This window comes from Typopeltis vanoorti, chromosome 26 (genome assembly GCF_054136105.1).
Source record: "Typopeltis vanoorti isolate ZY-2024b chromosome 26, IOZ_Tvanoo_1.0, whole genome shotgun sequence".
Lineage (NCBI taxonomy): Eukaryota > Metazoa > Arthropoda > Arachnida > Uropygi > Thelyphonidae > Typopeltis > Typopeltis vanoorti.
This window is the reverse complement of record NC_143574.1, coordinates 13,981,817-14,002,113: the sequence shown is the minus strand read 5'-3', so window position 1 is coordinate 14,002,113 and position 20,297 is coordinate 13,981,817. Positions and strand designations below refer to the sequence as shown.

Here is a 20,297-nt window from a genome sequence, read left to right as displayed (position 1 = left end):
TAACTCTCTTCAACCGAATTCCATATGTGAAACTGCCATAACATTCATTATATATATATATTACTTAGTTTTAACACTTTTACGAATTTTAACACGTTCGGTTGAATTTTATTGCTGCCTTGGGAAATCGAACTCACACACATCTAATTAATAACAATAGTTTTTAGTTAGATACTGTGTTTGCCCATGCAACATATGGCTTTGTTTCAGTCTATACAGCATAGTTTCTGTATGAGGGGACATGTGAATCATTACTTAGTGTGTTTTTATCCCAGTTGTCTCTAATTGCACTATTTGTTGAGAAATATATTACACAGACTCCTCATACTTATTCACTGGCATAATAAAAGTATTTGTTTTTATTGCCTCTGCAGTATAGTGGCTGTTAGGGAGGGCGTGTTGTTTACCACTGCAAGGGAGTTACCATCCCCCCACATGAACTTGTTTAAGCTTTTTTTCATGTGTGAAGTATATGCGAAACTTTTATTGGTAACAGAAAACTAGCTGGGATGACAGCGATAATATAAAACGAGTTTTGATATGTATATAAAGTCAATATCAACAGTCCCTGATTACGAACGCGTGATGAAAGGGACAGGAAGATTTGGAGCTTCCCTGGAGAGCATTCGAAGTAAATACAATTAACCACTGCTTTGAAATGAAGCATATGAATAAGCAATATTTACTAATATTCGTTAAGCGCCGAAATACACAGGAAGCAAAGTTTGTGAACCAACACCAATGTGTGAATTTTTCCATTAAAATATAAAAAATAACAAAAAGAAATAATAAATAATAAAAGTTAAATACGTTTCTTTTAAAATAAAAAAATCTGCTCAGTCTTAAAACATTTTAAATTTGTTTTCATTATTTTCATTATTTCACGGCCCCCCCCTTAACAAAACCTACGGCCCCCAAGGGGGCCGCGGCCCACAGTTTGGGAAGCGCTGGCATAGATGACCATCATCAACTTCATCAACTGTGAAAAGATTAATTAAAAAATTCAATGAAACTGGATCAATTAGTGATCTTATACAATCTGGCCGTCCTTCAACAAGTCGTTCAACAGAAAACATCGAAGCAGTTCGTGAGAGTGCTGAGAGTCTAGGAACATCAATTCGTGGTCTTGAATTGGGCATTTCGAGAAGCTCTCTACAGCGTATTCTCACGAAAGATTTGCATCTTTATGCTTACAAAGTTCAATTGACTCAGGAACTGAAGCCTACTGACCACACACAGCGAAGAGAGTTCGTTGAATGGATTATGGAACAACAATAAGTGGATGCTTATTTTTCGAACAAAATCATCTTCAGCGATGAGGCTCATTTTCATTTTGATGGCTTCGTTAATCGACAAAATTGTCGCATTTGGGGTTCAGAAAATCCACGAGTGATTGTTGAGAAACAAATGCATCCACAACGTGTCACTGTTTGGTGCGGATTTTGGGCTGGAGGCATCATCGGTCCATTCTTCTTCGAAAGTGCGGCTGGTAAGGCAATAACAGTTAATGGTGCTCGCTATCGCGACATGATAATAAAGTTTTTTGTGCCTAAATTGCAAGATATGGATGTGGACGACATGTGGTTTCAAGAAGACGGTGCCACATGCCATACAGCCCGAGAAACAATTCAATTACTGCATGAGTCATTTCCTGGTCGTGTAATTTCCCGTTTTGGTGATCAGAATTGGCCGCCCAGATCATGTGACTTAACGCCGTTGGACTTTTACTTTGAGGGTTTTTGAAATCTAAGGTTTATGCCAACAAGCCCACGACCACCCACGCCTTGAAGGAGGAAATTGAGCGCTGTATCAACGAAATTCAGCCACATTTATGCAAAACGGTCATGGAAAATTTCGACAAAAGGGTGCGTATGTGCCAGCAAAGCCGTGGAGGCCATTTACCCGATATGCTATTCCATGCATAACCCTATACTGTATACTTTATGAATCAATAAGAAATTACAATTTTTAATTAAAAACCTGTGTTTTCTATCAAAATTACTTCTTGCCTGAATTTTGGGACACCCTGTACTTATATTGTAAAACAATTTCCAAAACATTCGTTTAAATACGGAAACTGTTGATCTCTAAATTATTAACTTCATAAGTGAAAACGAAACCTCCACGCAATTTGGAAGATACGTTGGGCTACTCTGCACAAAACTAAAGCTGAATTCACGTAATTGGTTTGTCTACAGTAGTAAATAAACTAATTAAGTGAATTCGCAAATAATCATAAACTAAATATAAACCAAGTCTCAATATAATTATTTGAAACGTGCAATAATTGGGAATATATATATATATATATATATATATAAGTTTCATAAACGCGTTATCAGACTAGATAGTGAGAAGCATGAGTCCATTCCATCTAATCTAGTATGGTGCTGTGAACTTCCAAGTACCGAGAAGGCAGGAGATTAGTTCCAATATAGATGCTATTATTAATGCGAATCCCACCGACAAAAGGTTATAAATCTATTATAACATGTTAATACTTTGGATGAGATAATCTGGCATCTTCCTCTAGAGACCAAACTTCTTTTCTCAAGCTATCTCACGCCTCGAATAAGCAGGGGAGTCTCCAGTCGAACGATGAATATCATCTGCCACCTAAAGACATTCCCAAAACATTCTCATAGAATCCAAAACTGTTGGTTAGACACCAAAAACATTCCACAAACAATTTATTATAACAATCTATAATATTATTAAATAATACATATTTTTTAATGTCAAATAATACTTTATTATCTGTCTAATAAATTACATACGTATATATACAATTTAATTATACATAGAATTTATGTCATACATATAATATGTCATATTTATATAATACATACAATTTAAAATAATTACATACAGTTTAAAAGATAATACTACAATATTTCACTTGTGATTCAAATCAGATTCCAATTTATCTTTTACTTTGTACAGTAATGATATTAACAATGTGTTTTACATCCATTTAAATTTACAATAATTCACTTTTTATTAAATCGATTATAATATTTACTTGTTTCTTTGGGTGGCATTTATGATTTATTCCTCGAAGATTTGCAGAGCTTATCTGAGGAAGATAATCGACTGCGGTTTTCGTGGTTTTGTTTTTATACCCGTCGCAAGCCAGGTGTTGATTTTACTGTTTGTAGGTAGATGCTTAGAAGACTTCTACTGCTTGTGCACGGTTTAACTTTTTTGCAAGTGGGGTTGGATTTGGGTTCGGTATGTTTGCATCCTTGTAATGGTGTTTTTTGAGAGGGGTTTGCTATAAGTTTTTTTTGTGTATGTGTGTTGTGTGTGTGTGTGACTGAGAGAGAGGAATCTCTAACTTTCATTCTCGCTATAATATTTATATAGCGCCTGTTTCAGCCCCTTGTAGGTCCCTAGGTTTCTGTTGTCAAACGGCAGTTTGTTTATCATGTCAGGTACGTAGAAGTTTCGGGTGGCTTTGCGGTAGTGATTGTTGTACTTATATGTTATGTAGTTTGTTGACAGGAACATTGCACTCTTCGATTGGAAAAGACCTAGATTAGATTCTCGTCGTGACGAGGGGAATCCTTATATGGACTTTTTCAATTAAAGGTGAGTTACTATCTCATACCGAATTAGTAAGGTTTTTCCTTCCCGGAAAACTCAAGTTTTTTATCCCGCGCACAGACAAATTGGCCTCCCGAACACACGCAATTTACAGACAAAAAATACTATTGGTGGTGATGATGGGCGGTAGATGGCGTTGATGGTAGTAGTATTGTAATAAGAGAATTAAGTAGTAGTGAAGAGGGAGAGATGTATTTAGCGAAGTAAAGTAGAGAGCCCTCCCGCGATGAGTCCTTGGATTCCCTGGAGGTGTCACGTAATAATAATAATAATAATAATAATAAATCATTTAGAATATATCCGATACCTGCCTGGATAATGTGCCAAGAGAATATCAAAATAAAACATTTATCAACAGAAATAGTTTTTTTTCTTGTAGCTTGTTTTTGTATACAACAGAGGACGACACTTTCGAGTGTCGTCCTCTGTTGTATACAAAAACAAGCTACAAGAAAAAATGTATACAAAAACAAGCTTCGGAATGTCCTACTATTCAATAAAAATAGCTACTATTTTTATTGAATAGTAGGACATTCCGTGAAAGAATGAAGAAACATGCAAAGTCTTTTTTTATTAATAATTTAAGCTAGTGTCTTTAAAGATTTTACGGGTCGACAACCATTCAAGGAAGAATAATGCGAAGAACTTTTCTTCCTTGATCAAAATGCTTTTAAACACACATAAGTCAGTACGCCTTCTTTACTCATAGTGAACAACAACAAGAACTACAGCGATCTGTAGATAAGTTGTATATACGAGAGTGTACCAGCTGGCCATCACGTATCCCAGTTTGACGATGCCAGTTAGTTCACGTAAGCATAACCCTCGCAACTGTGGAATGAAAATAGGACGCCATCGGTAAAAAATCATGAACGAGTTTTCTGATGATGGTTCAAATTAATAGTATATAATTAATTCGTATTATCTTAATTATTAATACGATGGAAAACTTTAAACTAGGCAAAGACAAACAAAATAATATATGTCCACGATATCAGAAACTTCACTTTCTTCAATCTTTGACATATATTATACATTGTTACGTTCTAACCTACACCAACACTCATCATACTGTTAAGCACCTGCAACATTTTTCTGCGCGATGAGCAAATTTAGTGTAACCATATCGAATATTAAAACACTGTTTTACATAATATAGTGTGACTTTCTCAAACAAATTTATGAAAGAAAATGTAAGTCCAATACGCAAAATGGCAGTGTGCATCCTTATATATATAGCAGCGAACAGGATGTGGCTGCCACGTGCAACCTTAAAGGGTTAATAACCATCATCTCTCTCTCTCTGTGTCACTCTCAACTCGTCATAGCGACCTTGGAGGACTTCTAATTACGTCTATATTTGTCGGTGAAAATGAAGGGCACCTAGAGCAAGCCGTAGTTACCAGTGAAATTTGTAGCGAAACTTAAGCAAGGCTAAACATCGAGTTATGTCACGAAACGCGACTTCCAGCAGAGGGTTCTGTGTGTGTGTGTGTGTGTGGTGACACAGAACCTTGTTGGTTTATACTGCAACGCTTTTAGATTAATTTGCTCTCTATAATATAATTTAATTTGATTAATAAATTTTGGGAGATTTCAATGTAGAATTTTTTTCCCCATCGTACTCTGATACAGTTCAAAGATCGTTTTTGCTACTTCAGCCCATCTAATTGGAAAGGTAGTGGTGATGTCATAATGGATGATGAAAATCATCTATCACGTAGCTTTTTTTTTTAAAAAAAAACAATTCTAATGAATTTTCAATTTCAAGAGAGTTTTAAAAACACTACTAGACTGAGTCATTGATGAAAAGGATAGTCATTGATTTCTTTTCGTTTGAATAGTTAGCTGGGGAACATTAAGACCAAACTTAGGCTAAAGCGTATTGTAGGGTGCATCTTTTCATTTAAAAATTCTCCATGGCTTTGAAGGAAAACTAAGAAAATGGAGAAAAGCTAATAAAACTGCTAATGGAGAAAATGCTAATAAAAATTTTGTTTCTTGTTTGCAAAACAAATCGAAGATCAAAGCTCAAGAGAAAATGGTTAGCGTTGAAGTTCAGGACAAACGAGTAGAGGGACATCGGTAATCTAAAGAAAAAAAAATATCGCAAGGGGGGAGAAGAAAGAGAAAGATATTGGGAAATATAAACATCCTATACATGCACGCGCAACAGTTATGTAAAGAAATCCGAACTCCTTTTCCGTAATGTCAGGCGGTTAGCGAACTATGACCTTGTTCTCGTCATATGGTAATCAAATCTATCCTACCGAAACTCTACTGCTGTTGCGGTATAGAGGGATCGTGTTACTCTGTCAAAACCACGATATGACGATGCTAGCAACGTGCGTGCGTGTGTGTGTGTGTGGTGAAAGGCTAATCTGTTGCGACAGATCATCTCCGTTAAGGCACTTCGCCCTAGACACACCTTTTTCTGTTAGAAAATGATTGGAGACGTGAGCTTCCCACCTACCTTTGGTTCTTGAGTTTGGATTGGATGATGTAATCACTTACAACTTATGACGTCGCTGTAAAGAAAAAAATAAAAATAAACTTTGGTCAAGCAACTGTGTTAAAAAGGACGCTCGTGTGTATCTGGTCAGAGTTTTTGTACAGCGTTTGAAGTAAACGTAAACGTTAGTGAACGCAGCAGCTAGAATACTTAGAAAGGTAGGTGCGCTCAAGTCTTTTAAGTTGGATTAAAGCTTAGTACTCTAAAATGATCACTCGTAGCTAGTGCAAAATTAGTTATGTACAATGCTTGCAAATAACCAACAACTGACTCTTTTTTTTTCCCCTAAAATAATATTTTAACCTCATTGGCGCTGTACTATGGTGTAAGTGTCTTTGTTGATCAAATAATATTAAGAAATATATTTCGCTTACAGTTATCTATTACAGGAATAATATTTAAATGCAGTTGATTACAAATGAAAGCAATGTGTATATTAGCTCAGTAATAGAAGCGTGTTACGAAGAGATCAATCATTTTTTTTTTTTGTTATTGTTCGATTTCAGTTTCTTTTGAGTTGTAAGTCAGCAGTTAGAATTGAAGGAAGTACAGGAAGATGGTTTAATGTTAAATCTGGTGTGAGACAAGGATGCACATTATCCCCTCTGTTATTCATTATCTTTATGGATCGCATTATGAAGGAAAGTGGTATCAAACATGATATCAGAATTGGAGATGTTAATGTCAGCTCTTTGCTTTATGCGGATGATGTTATACTCCTAATTAAATCTGCTACAAGTCTGCAAGATTCTCTGACTAAATTGAATAACTGTTGTAATAGATATGGTATGAAGGTCAGCAATAAAAAGACAAAGACAATGAAAATAGGCAGAATCATTGAAAATGTCAACTGTGTTGTGAATGGAGAACCTGTGGAACCAGTAAAACATTTCAGCTACTTAGGCACGATTTTTACTGAAGATGGTAAATTAAATATAGAAATAGACAACAGAATCAGCAAAGCTGGTAAGGTGGGAAGTCAATTGAATAAATTCCTATGGAATAAGAGAGAAATTAGTCGGAACACTAAATTAGCTGTATACAAGACAGTGTTCAAACCAATTTTAACTTATGAATCTGAGAGCTGGGTCAGAAGTAAAACACTTGACCACAGACTAGAGACTGCAGATATGAGAGTCTGAGAAAGATTAGGGGCATGAACAGACAGTACCAATGGCAATATCATATTAAAAACGAGGATATTAGGAAAGAACTTGACATTGTCAGCATCTAGGAATGCGTTAGCAGAGCTAATCTCAGGTAGTATGTTAACTTGAACAGAATGGGAGAGGAAAGATTAGCAAAACAAGTGTTCTTTGCCAGGTTGGTAGGATAAAGACCCAAAGGAAGACCAAGATATAGGTGGATTGATACTGTACAATGTGCCTTAGACGATAGAAATATAATAAATAAAAATAGAAATAAAAGTAGCGTGTTGAGCTGTAACAGACTGATTTGGAGGAAAATTATAGATAGGAAGTTAGTAATGATGTATTTGTTTTCATGTAGTACTATCATATCCTGTATATAAAGATAGATAGATAGAAAAATTGAAATCGGAAAAATGCACAGTCTTAGACATGTGTGCATTTTTCCGGTATCAATTTTCAACATTCTGATGAATATATACTCAGATATATAAAATTTAATTTTATGTTACTACCGGAGACATTTAATGCAAGTATCATAGAAAGCAGGCATTTATTAGAGACATCCTTAGATATTAATAGTCATGGGTTAAAAAATAACTCGCTCTTAACCATCCTACAGTGAAATTAAGCTAATGGGTGTGCGTTGGAGAGGATAAGTAACATAATCTCTTCATGATCCAGAGTAATTAGTGTTGCCTATCAAATCTAATTAACAACGGTGTCCAAATTCATCTCTCCATTGGTGAAGCATGTTGGCTCATTAGTCGTTTAATATCTAAGTTCAAAGTTTTAACGAGGCTAAATGAACTGTTCTTTGAAGCTAGTTGAAAAGTAGAAGACTTGGGAAAATTTTATACTTTCAACTGCAAGTAAAGGATGACACGTGTCTTTTTTTTAACTCATCCAATCATTAGGATAGTTCGTACAATGTTTATTTATACCCGGTACGCTTCCCTACTCTCTTGATTAACGTTTTGTCTCTTCTAGATACATCAATAAATCCTTCTCTTCAATTCTTAAATCAATAGAGAAGGAAAAACACGTTAAAGTTTTAAAAACGATTCATATACTGTTGTTTATGCTAGATTTCCCACTAAGCGGATGGTTTTGCATATAATGCATCCAAAGAAATAAAAATATTTTGAAGATCATCTTGAAGATTATCTTGAAGATTATCTTTGCACGCTACTTTGAAAGTAGCATGCAAGATAAATAATTGTCGAATGACTCACACATTGCAATCATTTTCCGTAGCGCATTGAGTACTGTAGATGGCACGTTGCCAGTGTCATAATAGAAGTATGACTTTCTAGCATTCGCGTCAGTAGTGTAATAGTTTTGCATGTTCATATTATAAACTTCCGTTAGGAGTGTTCACAGTTATTTTTCTTATCTTCCGTAGGTGAAAGTCAAGCCGCAAAATGTGCCACCTGACCTTGACCCTTGTTATCTTTTGTTTTCCTATCGTACTGTGCCTCCACGTAGATTACGCACGTATCAGAAGAACTCCCGAGGTAAGTGTTATTTCAGGCATCACAACATCATAGTATTGTAATTATAGTATAATAATAAAATATATTATTATAATATATATAATATATAAATAAAAAAATAATAATAATTCCAAGCCCGTGAACACACGCATCTACAGGACTTAGATGATTTATGTCTTCTTCTATTGAAATATTTAAATCTTGAAAGATTTTTAGCTGTTTGTAAATGATTATCAATATTTTTCTCAATGCTATCGATGTTAGATTCTACCACCGACAACAGTCTGGGACTTATGTGTTTTGTTGCAAATATAAGTCCCAGACAACTGAATAAAAATGAATTCAAAATCAATAATAGAGAAAATAGAGAAATTCCCCCATTCACTCAACGCACTGGTAATTTGCCTCTGTTGACATCGCTATTAATGGAATGGTTTTCTGGAAATCAACTCAATACATATGTGCTGATTTTCGTCTATTACTTAATCTATTAAATAAGAATAATCTACTTAAAAGATAGTAGATGTACCTTAAGAAACTGATAAGAAATTCATGATCATTTTTATTATTTTATAGATTGTTCTAGTGAAGCCAGCAAAGCAAACAAAAAGTAAGTGACTTATTTTATTAGTAAATGATTGTAAACAGATAACGTATCATCACTAAATCATTATCAGTCATGATTATAATTCCTTATGGTTAGAATAATAGTAATTAAAACAGTGATTTCAATCGAAGGTGAGTTAGCCGATCTCATACGGAGGTAGCAGGTTTTTTCCTCCCGGAAACTCGGGTTTTTCATCCCGCATACAGACAAATCGTCCCTTCAGAACACACGCAATTTACAGACAAAGAATACTAGTTGTGGAGGTGGGCGGTAGATGGCGTTGATGGAGATGATTCGTAGTAGAGGTTCGGTGTAGTGGTTGAGACAGTTGTATAGTGGGTGTTCTCCTGCGATGAGTCTTCGGACTCCTTGGAGGTGTCAGGAATAATAATAATAACTATTCCATTCTCGATTACGCTGCTTAGTTTTTTAATACGGACAGCCTAGGTTTTTCAAGTTGTGCTGAGTTAGTCAGCCTGAACTGGAAATGGCCAAGTTTTGACATCAAGAAGTTGTCATTTCCACAGCTGTCGGCTCACAGAATAACAATCGTTCACTCGTTTTTATCTTGACTATTCTGTCCCAACGCATATTATCATCAAAACGAATAATAACGTAAACAAGCAAACCGATCAGAAGAACACGCGGCAGTTAACAGCCATAAAACACTAAAGTCGAAGCCCTTAGTCACGCCACTTTAACTTCCCTGTCCCCTAATGAAAATAACAATAATAAAATAAATAATAAAATCTTTGTGTGCTTTCTCTGATTAGTAAGAGCGATGGACAATAAAACTTGTTGTATTTTAGGTTTCCATGGATCGGATAAACAAGTAAAACCCCATCTTAAAATCCATAACCAGCTACCCGAAAAACTTGAATTGTCTTCCTCAGAAAGTAAAGTGCTGGAGTGTGAAGCAGGAGGTAATCCTCCACCAACAATCCACTGGTTGAGAGATGGACACAGAATAGCACAGGTAAGAGGAAGATAAAGCATCTTCCATATGTATATAATGAAAATGTTTTCCTACCATTATTTGTAATTGTAAATAGAATGAGATCGCTTATCAAACAAGCTTCTTGTAATCATAACAATAAGCTTGGCTTGCTATGCTTATAAATGTGTCCACCCTCCATTTAGTAACTAAGCTATTGCATATCCATTGAGAGAAGTGTGGAGTTCTTTGTGAGGAAATCTATCCGAGTGCTTTCTCACTACTCTCCAATAATTCATTTCCTAAAACTGCGTAACTTGCGCTGATCGGATATAATAGCGCTTTTGTTTGATCAGATAGTACCCCATTCATTACAGGTAGATTAACAAAAGACTTGGCTCAGATCGATTACGAATGACAATGGAATTTGCAGAGTTGAAGAGCTTCCTCTCGCTGAAGAAGTATATACGAACAATTCTACTTACGAGTAGCAAGTTTCAAGCGAAGAGAGTGTCTTGGATCCAGTTCTGAGCTTCAGTTCATCTCACAGATATTCTACCAGATTCAGGTCGGTGATGAATGTGCTTGCTACCACGATATTGCGATGTTATTCTCTTCGAACCAAGTGTTTGCATAATGTCCATGTCACATGGGGTGTTATCATTTCTGAAAGCTTTAGTATAAATACTGTTACACTATCACAACAGGATACGTACATGACTAGAACACCAGTACAAGACCTAAAAGCCACAATTCCATGTGTTACGATAACCTGCCTTACCTTACCCGATCTTCTTCGCTCCCTGCGGAGCATAGGGCCTCAACTATTGACTTCCATCTGACTCTATTCAATGCTTCTTTTTTATCTCTTTCCAGGAACATCCCAGCCGTCTTGCCTCTTGCCTCTTGGGGATTCCATTCTAGTGCAATATTTGCTATCTCTTTATCTGAGTTCCTGATTGTGTGATTGATCCAGTTCCATTTTCTTTTAGTGATTTAATTTCTGATGCTGGTTTGACCTGTTCTCTCCCAAAGTTCTATGTTTGTTATTTTATTTGGCCAGTATATTCCTAGTATCTTCCTCAAGCATTTGTTTATGTAGACCTGTATTTTATTTATGCTTTCACAGATTGCATTCAGTGCTTTCTGGATTCTATTTTGTATGTCCTGTTTGGTTCCTCCTTGTGTGCCGATCACTGATCCCAGGTAGACATTGACCTACCTGTTCCATTGTTTTCCCTAGTATTTCAAAGACTGATTCTTGTTTGGTGTTTATCTTCATTACTTTAGTCTTGTTATGATTTATTTTCTATCCACATTTATTTGCTTCATGGTTTAAATTATCTATTTTCTTTTGGAGGTGTTGATGCTTTTGTGCCAAAAGGCTTATATTGTCTGCAAAATCAAGGTCACTGATTTTATTTGACCATCCCCATTGAAAGCCAATTCTTTCTTCAGATGTTTTCCTCATCACCCAATTAATAATAATCAGAAAGATTGTCTGGGAGAGTATACATCCTTGTCTTACTCCTGTGTTTGTTGCAAATGGTTCTGATAATTTGCCATTATTTATCATTTGGATTTTATATTTTTCATGAGTTTTCTTTGTTATATTTATGATATTCTGAGAAATCCCGTAGTGCTTCATTAACTTCCATAGAGTCTTTCTGTCTATGCTATCAAATGCACGTTCAAAGTCGACGAGTCCCAAGTATAGGCTACTCTGCCACTCTATTCACTGTTCAACAATTATTCTTAATGTTATTATCTGATCAATACAAGATCTGTTTGGCCTGAATCCAGCCTGTTCTTTCCTCAGTTTAGTTTCAATTTCTTGTTTCATTCTTTCTAGCAAAATTCTAGTAAATACTTTACTTACCACATTTAGAAGGGAAATCCCTCTCCAATTTTTTCAAAGTGTTATATCTCCCCTTTTTCATGTTACGTTATATTTGTCTTTTGTATCCTTGTGTTTCAGTTTGGATATATTGTATTTAATTCTTTGGTTCTTGTCTTTAAATATTTTTCTTAGTTTCATTTTTATTTTTTCAATCAATAATAAGTGGTCTGTAAAGGCATCTGCACCTCTCCAAAATGTTACATCCATCAAAGCGGTTCTCCAAGGTCTGTTTAGTAAAATATGGTCTATTTGGTTTTTGGATTTCTTATCCAGTGATATCCAAGTCTGTTTATGGATGTCTTTATGTTTAAATAAGGTTCCTCTTATGATCATATCATTAAAAGTGCAAGTCTTTTAGGATTTCCCCATTTTCGTTAGTTTCCTAAACCTTCTTTTCCCATTATTCGTTCATATCCCACGTTACTATCTCCTACTTTTGCATTCATGTCACCAATTATTAAAAGCATATCTTTACTTTTTACTTCATCGACTTCTTTCTGCAGCTTGTCATAGAAGTCTTCTTTCTCTTCTGTTTTTGCATTGTTCGTTAGTCCATATATGTTTATTATAGCCACATTTCTATGTTTAGTTTTAAATCTAGCTTTGATGATTTTTTGAGGAACTGGTTTGCATTCAATTAGTGCTCTTCTAGCATTTGTTGTTAGCATGAAAGCTACACTTTTGCTATGTGTGTCATCTTCGTTTTCGTTTCCAGAATATAAAATGTGTTTGTTGGTTGTTAGTTGGATTTCTCCGCTACCATTCCATCTGGTCTCATTTAGACTTAGTATTTCTATTTTGTATCTGTCCATTTCTCTGGTTAGTAAGTTAGCTCTTCCACTTTCGTACAAAGTCCTAATATTCCAGCATTCAATTTTGGTTGAAAGTTTTGGGCTAAAGGGGTTTTTTCTTGGAGTTTTTCGCCTGTGACCTTCCCCAATGGGCTTTCACTGGCTTGCTTCATTTCCCCAGTACTTGTCCCTCGGTTTTGTGTCAGTTTTCCAACAATGGTTGAGGTTTCTGTAGTAATATGTTTTTTCTATATTATGGTTGCTAGCCACAAGTACAACCCTCCTCCTTTCTCGTCTGGGCTTGGGACCGGCAATGGCGGAGTTGTGTTACGATAACACTGGACTTAATTCAAATCACTTCAAGTACTTGAATAGAGAGGACACTCAAGTAAAATGCATTCTTCAGGCGTCCTCTCTACTCAAGTACGCTCATCACAGAACCGATTTCTATTGCCCCATGGTCCCTTTGTGTCTTGACCCACGCTAAGTGATACAGTTTATTCGTTAGTGTTACGCAAGAGCTGCAGCTACAACCCTTAAAAAAGAGTTGTGGCTGCAGCTCTGACGTAACATTGCGTGCAGCTTTCTACTTGTGGAAATACTTATGGGACTGATTCTAATTATACTGTATATTTGGTTTAATCCTTCATCCAAGTGTAAGCAAATTACGTTTGCACCTGAATTATCTTCAGGACTGGGGCAAAGGTAGTATAAGTTCTCATCACTTGCCTTAGTATCCCATAATGCAAAGCACATCTCCTTGTGGACATGTATAATGCTATGCATTAAGAGAAAAGTCACTACCCAGACCGGTTTCGACCTTTATTGTGGTGAAAAAGTAAAGGGTTGCTCATCATAGGCTTAGAGTAGTTAGTATGGGGGAGAGTGTTTGATAGTATTAGGAGAAAAAAAGACAGATAGCATGAGAGAGAGAGAAAATGCCTCAGCTCTTTTATATCATCATATAGCCAAAAGCTATCAGTTTTCCTTTTTCACCAATCTCATATAGATGAACAACCAAAAAACCAACTGAAACTAAAGCGCAAAGATGAATATTGCATAATGTGGGTGGTCTACACCATCTAGTGATAAATTTGATATCTCCCAGAATGCTTCTTTCTAAATACAAAAAACGTCTGACTGACCAATAAAATTTGAACAATACAATATTCTAAAGCATTTGGATGTTTTCAAATCCATGTTTTTTCTAACCTTCCATAAATGATGTTTTAATTCATTAATTATAAAGATTAAAATTCTTTTCCCATTGCTGACAGGTGGTGGGTATTGTAAAAAAAATAACCTGTTCTGTTGTGAATAGTGACATGTCCAACACGTTACCTAATCTGTTCCAAATAAGCAGAAGGAAGAAGAGGGCAGCTGTAGAATGCATGTTCTACTGTTTGGATCTCCGATGTTCAAGTACCTCCATTGACTGGAAGGCGACCATATCCAATTCTCCAAGCAAGATCCTTCTTGTTAGGGTACCATGGAACTTCATCAAGTTATGAAACAAAATATTGTTGACAAAACCCAATTGTAGGATTTTGCAGCGAAAGAGATTCAAGATTTCTTTAGACTGAATTTTACTTTTTTTAATTGAAAGAATGTCACATCCGAAATGTTTTAGTAGTCTTAGAGTTAAGCACAGTGTTGTAGTATTCAGGAACAATCTCATCTTTTGGACCTTTATAATCATCAAATCCAAACAGGAAAAAGTTTTAAAAGAGGTAAACCGTGAGTAGACATAACTATACATAAAAATATAACGGAAAAACTCACGTAGAAAAATTATTTAATGGTATAATTTTCGCCCGTGTGTCACAGGCATCTTCAGTACAATTAGGCACAAAAATTAAACATTAACTGACAATTCCAAAAAGCGCCACCTAAGTAGCTGGTGTAAGATAACTAAAAAGGTCAATAACTTTCCTAAAAAAAAAAAAAAAAAAAAAAAAAAAAAAAAAAAAAAAAAATTAATACAATAAAAAGTTAGGAAAGATTAGCTGATTTGTAAAGTACTATCTCCCATAAAGGGGACAGACGTAAGCCGTCTGTCCCCTTTATGGGAGATAGTACTTTACAAATCAGCTAATCTTTCCTAACTTTTTATTGTATTAATTTTTTTTTTTTTTTTTTTTTTTTTTTTTTTTTTTTTTTTTAGGAAAGTTATTGACCTTTTTAGTTATCTTACACCAGCTACTTAGGTGGCGCTTTTTGGAATTGTCAGTTAATGTTTAATTTTTGTGCCTAATTGTACTGAAGATGCCTGTGACACACGGGCGAAAATTATACCATTAAATAATTTTTCTACGTGAGTTTTTCCGTTATATTTTTATGTACAAACAGGAAAAGATAAAAACCCATGTAGTAATGGGAAAGATCGGCACGTGTGTGATTAATTTGCCATAGTTTATGGATAATTTGCCATAGTTTATGGATTTTTGAAGCTGTATTGCTTCAATAGCAGAATTTTTTTAAGACTGGAAGTCCAAGTCCTCCATGCTTCGTTGATAGTTGAAGAAATTCCTTTTTAACTTCTTAATATCGGCTAGACCAAAAACATTGCACAGGTTTACTATATAATTGCTTTTCTTCGGTTTCTGTGATGTCTGTAATATTTATTATGTGCAACTGAGCAGGAAAGATTATGGTTTTGAGTACTATGGCTTTAGAAGAAAAGGAGAGCGGACCTATTTTCCATTCTTCTAACATTTCCAAGTTCTTGTATATAAGTTCTTGGACTGGTGATATTGGGTAAGTGGAGAAGGGAATTCCAAGTATAATCAGGGGTTCTCTCTTAGCGGTTGGTCCAAAAGGAATACCTCCACGATCTCACTTTCCATAAACTTTTAATTTTGTCTTGTCTGCATTAATAATTAATCCGCTGCTTTTGCTGGATTTTTCCAAAATACCAAAAAAATATATATATAGAATCATTATCCTTCCAAGTTCCGACTACATCATCGGCATATGCTAATACCTTATTTTCCTTTTTAGTTTAAGGAACTGTTATTCCTCGCAAAGCATGTGTATTGTAAACTTGTTATAAGAAAGGTTCAAGAACCAATGCAAAGAACAGTGGACTGAGAGGACAACCTCGCTTGACTCCTTTTTGAAGTTTTACTGGGTTTGACAGGAACCCATTTACTAGGAGGCGGGTGGTTGAATTGGCAAGGCGCCTTTGATAACAGATTAAAGTTTTTACCTACATCACTTTGCTGGAGGATGTGGAATAGAAAGGGGTGCCAGACATTGTCGAATGGTTGAGTAAGGTCTACTGATAGCACTGCCATCGACTGCTTTTTCGTGTTAACTAAGCGGATTAGATCACGTAGCAGAAATAAATTAAATTCTACTGCTCGACCTGGTACTTCCTACATATTAGGTTTAGGAATGAGGACAGTATGGCTTGCTTCAAATTCACTTGGTATGTGTCCTGGTGATAGAAAGGAATTAAATAGTGTAACTAGAATGGGAAGAATAAAATTCCAGGCTTCACGATAAACTTCTATCCCTGGACCATCAGGGGATTTTCTTGTCTGGCATTCTTTATAGGCTATGGTAACTTCAGATGCTGAAATGAGGCTGTCAAGTCCATCTTGGATATGAACAGGAAAGCCATTAATGTTCCAACAGTACTATTGTTTTCAAACAGATTTTTATAGTGTTTTTGAAAGGAGTCAAGGATGTCTTTAGTGGTAGGCATGTCTTCTACATCAACACAAATTTGAGTCTTTTCTTTGCGAAATTTTGTAAATTGTCTATTGAAGAATGCAGCTGAAGGGCTATCTACTAAGTGCTGTTGTATTCTTATCTTAAAATTTCTTTCTTCTATTTGTTTCTGCCTTTCCAGTTCTATCTGTATGTTAATGTTTCTAATGATGTTGATACATTCTATACCATTGTGATGGTTTGTTACAAACCAGCTTCTCTCTTTATACAGATCTTTCAACTTTTCCCTTTTGAGGAAAGCCTGTTCCTTTCCCCATTCCATCATATTCTATTTTACTGATTGTTTGAATTTTAACCACATATCTCAATTCCAGGTAGCATTATTCCAATTCAAACAGACGGTCTGGAATTTAGTTGAAAAGATCAACGGAAAATTTGGTGGAAGTCTCCATGGTCCAGAAGAGATCTCTACTTTTTTCATGCAGTGGAACTTAATTATAACTGGATTATGATCTGACATGTTGATGTCAAGATGTTTTATTTGAATTATCCTATTTATAAGGGAAGAAGAGATATAAATTGGATCAATACGGGTACTAATACCTTGATTCATGTATGTGTATGCCTGGTGATTAGGATTGAATTCTCCATATATATCTACTAGTTGAGCATTGTCAACACATGTTTTTAACTGTGCATATCCCACTTTTCCACTCCTGGGGGATGTCCTCCTATTTTGTCTAATGTGGGGTTTTCAATATGATCCGTCTCCAACTGCTATGATGTAGTGGGCACCATATAAATATGGCTCCAATTCCTGGAAGAATTTGCGTCTAACTTCTATTGGATGTGCATAAACATTTATAAACCTTATTACACATCCACAGTATTTCCAATCTATTGTCAAGATTCTCCCTTCTGCATATCAGAATAAGAACTCCTTCTCTAGCCGTGCTAAATCTTTCAAAGCTCCAATAAAAAAGAAGTGGATATCTATCTATAAATTATGGCGTAGCATAAGTTTCCACATAGTTTCCTGTTTCATTTGCCAATGGAATCATCGTACATTTAATGGGGCAATGCAGAAAGGAGATGGTACGATTATTGAAGTGTCACTGGTAAGTCTTTAACTTCTAAATTTTGGATGAACCCGACGAGGTCTTTAATCTGTGAGGAAGCAATTGTGTAACTTCTTGTAAACTGTTTCCCGGTTTTTTTTTACAGTTGCTTCCCATTACTTGACTTTCATGGCTATCGTTTTTGATTTGAAAGCTAGTTATTTTCTTTTCGTGTAGATGATAACTCTACTGAGAAAACCATGAAGCAGTAAGCTTTGTTATATTTTCTTTAATTGGATCTCTTCTTTCTCTTTATTAGCATGAGTTAGCTCTTCATAATCCATAAACTCTTCTGAGCCTGAAGAGTTTTTATTTGATGATCCACGGCCTTCTCCATCTTTACATTTTTTTATTACTTATTTTTCTTTTAGTCGTAGTTCTTTTTTTAAATTTTTTTGTTTATCTTCAATTTTTTTATTAATTCTTTTTTGATGATCTTGTCTGCACATTAAGTTCTTTCAGTTGCCTTACTTGCTTTTCTGTTTCTTCTCCAGTTTCTCCTTGTAGAACAGTTGAATGTTTTTTGCATTTGATTACGTACCTGTTTAGTTGTTATTTTAGGTTCATTATTGGTAATTTCAACTGATATTCCATCAGTATTTGACTGGAAAAGTTGCTCCTTCAGATCTGGAATTTTGGGGCTAATTTCTAACTGATTTGGTCGCACACTTTTTGTGATTTTACCCAGTGTAGTTTGCTTAAAACTCTTCATTATGCCTCTCTGATATATATGGTGTTCTAATTGGCTTTAAAGGAGCTCCCACTCTTTCGTGAAAGTTCTAAAAGAACAGGTGTTAACGCGATGTTCAGAACTTTCGCATTTCTGACAGATTTGGGGCACTGATTAGCGATATGTCCGATCTCCATGCAGTTGAAACATTTAGATTTGGGACAGTTACCACCTAAGTGATTATGAACCGCAACGCAGGAATTGACGTTGTACTCCGGGATAGTTTACCATAACTCGGGTTGTACCGATGTTGACAAAATTTGGTACGGGCGTCTTCATATCCATTTTGAAGGTGACATCACCAGAAAACCAATTTGGATCTTCAATTGACAAACCCTTTCGTATATTACTAATCTTACCCCATTTCGAAAAGTCCCTTGTTTCTACATCTTTAACTACAATAGAAAGAATAAATCTTGTTTGCGCCGACTATCTCTTTTTAAACCTTAGTTACCCATCTCGCTTCTTCACATCCAGGAATTTCAATTCTTAGAATTCGCACCCTTGGAAGAATTCGTACCATTATCTCAAGTGGGAAAAAGACTATAACCGTTGATTTTAATTGGAAGAAAAAACTTTCAGTCGTAAGACTGAGAATAAAATAATCTCGTGATACAGAAATAATTCGACACCACCAGCAAATGTTTGTTTGAGCTACGATAAATGGCGGCCGTGATGCCGCTAAAAGTAATCCAGTAATGCAGATACTAACAACACTACCAGCAATCTTAATATTTATTAAAAGACACCAGTGCTAGTGGGGACGAAACCACCACTAGCACCAGTAAAATAAATTAAAGTGAAAAACAAACGAAAAAAAAAGCATAAAATCAAGTATTTTATGCTTTGAAAAACTAACAATTACTGATTCTTTCTCTACAGAGCTTCATGGAAACAATAGAAGCAGAGGATGGCGGAAATGAGGATGTCACTCCTTTACTCGGACTTAGTTTAACAAAGTCTAGATTGTTTTTGGATTGTGCGACTCCAAAAGACGAAGGTATATATACCTGCGTAGCAGAAAATCCTTACCATAGAGTGAGCACAAGTACTGAAGTTACCGTGATGAGTTGGGAAGATGATGAAAACAGTGCGCTGTGTTTAGCCAAGAAATCATTTGGTACGTTTGTTGATTTTTAGAATGTGTGTATGTGTGTATAATTAAACTAGTAATGTCTTACGTTTCTTCTACTTTCATTAAAGCAAATGAAGTTTATTACCTAATGTTTGTACCTGCATAGCCTTAGATTTAACTCCTACGCTACTTAGGAAGTTACTAGTAGCTACAGTGTTGTTGTTTATTTTTATAATTTGTTGTTTCTAGGTACTCCAGCAAGGATACACATGTGGACTCGTACACGCCTTGAGTTGATGGGCAGCGATGTGCAACTGTTCTGTCGTTTTGATGGCCATCCCCAACCAGAGATAATTTGGCTTGGCGTGGATGACACTCCCCTAAAAGAAGGGGACAAATATCAGGTGAGTTTTTACCCTCCATACTTTATGTATTACGAAATATATGACATCATATGATTCATATGTACAAAACAACTACTCCAAAATGTGTAACTAACTGACAGACTGCTAATTTAGCTTGACTACTTGAATATGATGGATAAAAACTTAATCACCATATAGTATTAAATGCTGCCATTAGCTGTTTATGTGGCTTGTACAGGCCATTGGCTTGTATGACTATAGAAGACAGTACCGTATTATTGTGTTAACGAAATGCTTCCAGAGGTTTCGAATCATAGCGACAACGTCATCATCAGCAGAA

The 20,297-nt window shown here is 35.6% G+C and overlaps 1 protein-coding gene across 3 annotated transcripts in view; it reads left to right on the top strand.

Moving 5' to 3' along the window:
• The window catches only part of ImpL2 (Ecdysone-inducible gene L2), a 51,661-nt gene that overhangs the window by 26,777 nt on the left and 4,587 nt on the right, over positions 1–20,297 (top strand). For 2 of the 3 annotated variants that reach the window (XM_090414976.1, XM_090414975.1), the window contains exons 2-6: positions 8,672–8,783; positions 9,339–9,372; positions 10,179–10,345; positions 19,400–19,637; positions 19,842–19,996. In XM_090414976.1, the coding sequence (XP_090271102.1) occupies positions 8,691–8,783; positions 9,339–9,372; positions 10,179–10,345; positions 19,400–19,637; positions 19,842–19,996 (687 nt within the window). In that variant the 5' untranslated portion in view covers positions 8,672–8,690. Of the gene's footprint in view, positions 1–6,249; positions 6,277–8,671; positions 8,784–9,338; positions 9,373–10,178; positions 10,346–19,399; positions 19,638–19,841; positions 19,997–20,297 lie in introns of those variants that run through there. The other variant, XM_090414977.1, reaches the window with a different exon arrangement.